Raw genomic sequence first — 7,017 nt, forward strand, 5'->3', positions numbered from 1 at the left:
GGAAATGTTGGAGAGTGTTGAGGCATTGGGCTAATGTGAAACCAAAGCGCAATCTTACAGTTGAGGTTTCTGGGTCTTTAAAAGTTAATAAGAAATATTTATCTTAGAATCTTGGAGTAAGATTAAAGGAATTTGGAGTAATGGATTAATAATTAAATGATTACAAACCGCCCTTAGAGCAGTGGAACAATTCATTAACAGCTTTATCTGAAAAAAGAAAGGTGCCTGAATCCTGGTAACTATTGGCAAATGGTAAGATAAACTGGAGAAACTGTTTCTTAAAGTTGTTTTCATTAATGTTCTCCACCTTTTATTGTTTCTTGTCCCTTTCACCACCAAATTTTCACCTAATTATCTCATTTTAGCACTGAGAATTCTTCCTGGATTGCTCTGATGCAAATTACTGGTAGTGTTCCATAATGCCAATGCTAACTGCCAAAAGTTGATTTGAAGATCCCATCTTGGGAATAATGCATAAATTGGAAATATTGATTTCCCAATCAGGAGTGTAATCTCCATGGGCTGGGTGATTTCGGAATGTTTCAACAGTTATTTTGAAGTCATGCTACCTCCTCCTTCATTGTTTACTTGTAAGGGAGCTGGTTGAGAGTTCTAAAAGCAAGGGAATAGTGGTAGATGTGCTGGTTTATTCCGTTTGGACATGGGCAAAGGCATTTTCTGAAACAATTATGAAAAGTAGAGGAGCTTTAAAGTATTTCTCTAAACAATGTTTGCTTTTAATAATGGTGCAAAATGAAAGTGACATTACCCTTCATAAATGGCTTTCTAACAAAATAAATAGTATCACTGGAAAGACGTATCAATGAAACTTTGTTGTCTTGTACTCATCAGGACAAACATAAGAATGCCAAACTTCAAGCAGATTTGACAATTAGAAACAACAAGAGCAAATAGTATAGGATTTCTAAAGAGTCATGGGACTCAAAATGTTAACTTTGCTTGCTTCTCTCTTCACAAATGCTGCCAAATGTGCTGAGTTTGTTTAGCACTTTAGTTTTTTTTTTAAAGATACCCAGCATCTACAATGTTTTGCTTTTTAAATATGATTAGTAGGGCAGGTCAATTCTGGCTTAGGCATTTTCTTGGAGAAAACAACAGTGAACTACAGGCTTCTCCAACTCTGGATAATTCAAATATGGAGCAAAAATTGAACATAATCCTTTGTTTTCAGAGAGTGTGTTCCTTTGTATGACTTTGTGTCACTTCTAACAAGTGACTATGAGCCACTTTGGGAGCTGAACTAAAAATCTTACTTAGTTGCAAGTGTCACTTTAGCACACTAGGCAGTATTTAGCAAGTGCTGCCAAATTGTGGAATTGCATTTAACAATAGACATTTTGTTTTGGGTTTTTGTAAACAGCGGCTTCAGGACTGCCATCCTTTTCTTCCTTTTCACAAAGTAGTATAAATATTATGTTTGTTTGAAATTTGGCATTCTTGCAGTGCTCCTGATAACATGAAGAGCTTTGGTAACATGTCTCCCTTTTCAGCATTATTCAAGTTATCTTCTACCGAATGACTGTTGGAGTAGATAGTGTTTTGAAAGATTGGAGAGTCTGATGTTGGCCTTTTAGACACAAGACTAAAGTAAATTTGGCATTTGATTCCTGTCTTCCCAAGGCTGACCTGGTTAGTAGGGGCAGTCTCAGGTCTTTGAAGTTCCTGCAGGAGTAAATACTAGCGGTTAAAGAGACAACAAGGTGCAGGGCTGGATGAACACAGCAGGCCAAGCAGCATCATAGGAGCAGAGAGGCTGACGTACCACCCCACCAACCTCCGGATCCAACGCATCATCCTCCGACACTTCCACCATCTGCAATCCGACCCCACCACCAAAGACATCTTTCCCTCCCCACCCTTATCTGCTTTCAGGAGGGACAACTCTCTCCGTGACTCCCTTGTCCGCTCCACACTCCCCTCCAGCTCCACCACACCCGGCACTTTTCCCTGCAACCGCAGGAAGTGCTACACCTGCCCCCATACCTCCTCCCTCACCCCCATCCCAGGCCCCAAGAAGACTTTCCACATCAAGCAGATGTTCACCTGCACATCTGCCAATGTGGTATACTGCATCCGCTGTACCCGGTGTGGCTTCCTCTACATCGGGGAAACCAAGCGGAGACTCGGGGACCGCTTTGCAGAACACCTACGCTCGGTTCGCAACAAACAACTGCACCTCCCAGTCGCGAACCATTTCAACTCCCCCTCCCATTCCTCAGACGACATGTCCATCCTGGGCCTCCTGCAGTGCCACAACGATGCCACCCGAAGGTTGCAGGAACAGCAACTCATATTCCGCTTGGGAACCCTGCAGCCCAATGGTATCAATGTGGATTTCACAAGTTTCAAAATCTCCCCTCCCCCCACCGCATCCCAAAACCAGTCCAACTCGTCCCTGCCTCCCTAACCTGTTCTTCCTCCCACCTATCCCCTCCTCCCACCTCAAGCCGCACCTCCATCTCCTACCGACCAACCTCATCCCGCCCCCTTGACCTGTCCGTCCTCCCTGGACTGACCTATCCCCTTCCTAACTCCCTACCTACACTCACCTTTCCTGGCTCCATCCCCGCCTCTTCGACCTGTTTGTTTCCTCTCCACCTATCCTCTCCTCTATCCCTCTTCTATCCGCCTCCCACTCTCTCCCTATTTATTTCAAAACCCCCTTCCCCTCCCCCTTTTCTGATGAAGGGTCTAGGCCCGAAACGTCAGCCTCTCTGCTCCTATGATGCTGCTTGGCCTGCTGTGTTCATCCAGCCCTGCACCTTGTTGTCTCGGATTCTCCAGCATCTGCAGTTCCTACTATCTCTGATTCAATACTAGCGGTTATTTGCTTGTGCATAAAGTCCAGAGCAAGTTAGTGTGACTTTGGCAGAGTACTTGCTCACCTAATAGAGTTTGATTTATTGTCACATGTGTCGAAGTACAGTGAAAAGCTTTCTTTTATGAGCAGTACAGGCAGATCATTGTAATCAAGTATGCACAGATCATAGGGTGAGAAAAGCTAGACAGATGCATAGAAGTTACATGACACAGGGCGTGTGCTAGGCAGGATCAACATTAACAAGATCAGCATTATTTGAAGTTAGTCTATTCATAACAGCAGGGAAGAAGCTATTCTCGAACCTGCTGGTGCGTATGTTCAAGCTTCTGTACCTTCTGCCTGACGGAAGAGGTTGTAGGAGAGCATTACCAGGGTGCAATGGGTCTTTGAAGTTGGCAGCCTTCCCACAGGACTGTCCCCAACAAACACTTCTGCAGTACATGTTTCTTATCTGTCTGGCTCAGTCATTGAGCTGGTGGGTGAGTTTGGCGAAGAAGAGGAATTTCTGGACTGAGCTAGAATACAGACTTGCTGTGGAGGAAAGCACCTGATTCAGTGAAGAGAAGCTAGGACTACTGGGGTCTGGGTATCTGGGATTTAGGAGAGGTTGGGAAGGAAATCCTGTCGACCCTGGTCCTGTCTAACAGGTACAATATATCTACTTGAAGAAAGACTGCATGGATGAACCACAATGCAGACCAAGGTATAGTGGCTCAGAAGGCTGTTTAGAATTGCAAAAAGCAGAATACAAATGTAGTAATGCATGTGAATCTATTATTAAGGATAGATAATGTTCTCTGCAGCAAAGAATGAGGCTTCTAAAACATTTTTTGCCTACCAATTGTCAGATTAAGGAATATCCTTAAGGAAAATGCTGGGAGGAATTTGGAGAAGGAAGGTATAAATCCAGTTGTTGCATTTCATTTTGGAACAAAGTATTAGTAGGAACAGGAAGCATCAGGAGTTAAGCATTGAATTTAAAAGCAGGGCCTTGAGAGTAATGATCTTTGGGTTATGGGGCAAGCTGTGTACAAATTGACATTGGATCAGATCGGAGCAATTAACACTTGGCTAATGGGATGTTGACACCAGTTCAAGCACAGTAGGGAACTGTACTGAACCTGAATTGCAGTGGTTTAGGTGGACTAGTGGAAAGGGTAAATGGAGAAGTGGTGATGGCTTTAAAGTGTTAACAGTTGAGGAAGGATCAACAAAAAACATAAGTAACCTAAATGTAAACAAAACCGGGCAGGAGGATTTTGTAAAGATTAAAGTAAGGGAGGGCATTGATGGCAAGAGAATAAATGGAGTTGTGGAATGGGAGTCTTACAACATGTTTAATCATAAAATAACTCATTTTTAGTAGAATTCCATCTTAATGTGTGTATACTCCAATGAAATGGTGCCTGTAATAAAGCAGAAGCGCTGGGCACAATCGTGCATTGGGAGGAACTAGATGTAGTACTAATTACTGAAAAATTGGGACTGGGAATGCTGATTCAGCTTTGTGGCATATTTTAGATAAGATAGAAAAGAAGAGGAGAAAGAGTAGTTGGGATAACGTGGGCAGTGGAAAAGATACTACAATTAGCAAAACAAAAATAGGATCTATATGGACAAAGATATGAGGTAATTAATCACATTGATAGGTGTGAACTCCTAACCCGCAAACTGTAGAAGGTGGGGGAATAAATGTGCAAGTGAGGGATTTCAGTAAGACTCATAATTAATAATCTTGGGGCATTGCATCTATCCTGATGTTAATTGGATAGAATAGGTAGGTATAGAGGGTAAAGGAATTGAGTTCCTACAATGTGTATACAGGTGAGCTTTCTAATCCAATATATAAAAAGCACAAAAAGGGAAGATTCATTAGGACTTAAGGAAAATAAAATGAGTGACAATATTGGCAAACAGCGATTATAGAACAATAATGGGAAACATTTAAAATGCTGTTTAACAGAGTGCAAGGAAAATACATTCTTCTAAAAGAGAACAAACTCAACAATAGGCTACATGCATGAATAAGATATAAGAAAACAATTGAGGCTTAGGAAAGAGACTGTGTTTTTAGTTCTTAAGAACATTCTTAAGCAGAGGTATTACTCATAATACTCATAATATGAAGAGATCAGGGAATAAACTTAAAAGAAATTAAAGCAAAGAGGAACAATGACAGTGAGTTATCAAGGAACACAAATAAAATTATAAAATATTTTACAAGCACATCAATAAAAATATAGTAGAGGGCCGTTAAAGATATTAATAATGCAGGTAACAGTAGACATATGGCAGAAATATTCAAGAATTACTTTGCTTCAGTATTTACTACGGAAATGAAACAAGCAGGCATGGCACTGAGTGATGAGATGACAAACAAGATAAGTGCCTTAGAGTTTTTTTTAGAAAAAGGGCTCATTGAATAAATTAAATATACTCTAGAGTTCCTATTCTGGGTGGACCATAATTTAAAAGGCTCTAGGGAGACGATGAGAGGAATTACTGCTTATTTAATAATTCATTTAAAACAAAAAAGGTGTAGTGCTAGAATACTGATGGGGACTAGAACTGAATATAGGTCATGAGAAAAATAATGGAATTTCAATTAAAGAAGGTAAAAGAACATCTAGAAATGAGAAACATAATAACGAATAGTCAGTATCGATTTCAAAAGAGAATATCTTACTTCAGCAGCAATATCAGACTTTTGAGGAGGTGCTGGAGAGAGTAGACAGTGATAATGCAGTAAATGTGATTTACTTGGAGTTTCAAAAGGCCTTTTGATAAGTTGCTCCACAATAAATGGTAGTTATTCAGAGTGACAGAAAATGAGTACTGTTCCTCAAGGGTTAGTACTGATACTATTACTGTTTACAATTTGCAATAATAATTTGAATTCTGGAATTCACAATTTCTAAATTTGCAGGTGGAACCAAATTGATTAGATTAGTCCATTACTCCGGAAATTATTTGCCCATTGTGCAATTTTATTAATCGGCAAATATATTTTAACAAATAAATAGGAGGTAGCAAATCATAGTAGAAAGAGTAGGGAAGTCACTTTTATTGCTTCGATGATGCAAGTCTAGGTGAGTACAGGAACAAAGGGATCTTGGAATACAAATACACTGATTGCTAAAAGTTACATCACACGTTAGCCATGCCATGATAAAAGGAAGCAAACTAGGACACTTAATTCTAGAAAGATAAAATTGAAGTGTAAGCAAGTTCTTCCAAACCCATATAAAAATCTTGGTTAAAAGGATTGTGTACAGTTCTGGTTGCCGTATTATAAAAAGAATACAGAGACACAGGAAAAGATGTGATGATCATATTTACAAGGTTGATATTGGAAAGGCATTGAAAAACATGAGGAAACTGCTCACAGGTCAGGTCTCCTCTTGACCACAAGACTGCTGCGTGATTGATTTGTTTGTTTTTTAAAATTTGTTTGTGGATTGTGGTTCGGTGAGTATTTACTGTCTCTCTGATAGTGCTCCTTGAGCTGAGTGGAATGCTAGGGCCATTTCAGGAAGTTAGCCACATTGGATTTGGGTCTGAACTTGAACGTAGGCCAGATCAGGTAAGGACAACTTTCCTTCCCTAAAGAACATTATTGAACTAGATGGGTTCATTTCTGAAGAAGGGTCCCGACCCGAAACATCAGCTTTCCTGTTCCTCTGCTGCCTGGCCTGCTGTGTTCCTCCAGCTCCACACTTTGTTATCTCTGACTCCAGCATCTGCAGTTCTTGCTATCTCTCTGAACCAGATGGGTGTTTTTTTTCCCCAACGATTGACAATGGCTACAAGATCACCTTAGACTGTCTTTTAATCCAAGGTTTTTTATTATTGAATTAAATTTCACCATATGGTATGGGAGGATTTGAGCCCATATCTCCAAAGCATTAGCCTGGGTATCTGGACTACTAGTCCAGTGACATGCCAACTACACCAACCGTATATGGGACCCTGTGCTTCCTAACTAGGCACCATAGAGAACTAATGGAAGGAAGTCATGAAGTTATAAGATACAACTGCTGGACGGTCTCTTGTGCTACAATCATTTCATGATTGTTTGCACTTTAGTGGAGTCTCCCTGGCTGTTCAATGTAAATGACACCAGGAGAGAGGAGAAATCCCTCTAAATAAAAACCGAAAGAACTGTGGATGCTGTA

The 7,017-nt window shown here is 40.5% G+C and overlaps 1 protein-coding gene across 5 annotated transcripts in view; it reads left to right on the forward strand.

The window, feature by feature from the left end:
• The first annotated feature begins 3,104 nt into the window (after positions 1-3,104).
• aacs (acetoacetyl-CoA synthetase) overlaps positions 3,105-7,017 on the forward strand; it is an 86,663-nt gene continuing 82,750 nt past the window's right edge. For 2 of the 5 annotated variants that reach the window (XM_048611354.1, XM_048611357.1), the window contains exon 1: positions 3,105-3,545. In XM_048611354.1, coding sequence (XP_048467311.1) covers positions 3,534-3,545 — 12 coding nt within the window. In that variant the 5' untranslated portion in view covers positions 3,105-3,533. Of the gene's footprint in view, positions 3,546-6,318; positions 6,426-7,017 lie in introns of those variants that run through there. The other 3 variants (XM_048611353.1, XM_048611355.1, XM_048611356.1) reach the window with 2 other exon arrangements.

This window comes from Rhincodon typus, chromosome 24, assembly GCF_021869965.1.
Source record: "Rhincodon typus isolate 14 chromosome 24, sRhiTyp1.1, whole genome shotgun sequence".
Lineage (NCBI taxonomy): Eukaryota > Metazoa > Chordata > Chondrichthyes > Orectolobiformes > Rhincodontidae > Rhincodon > Rhincodon typus.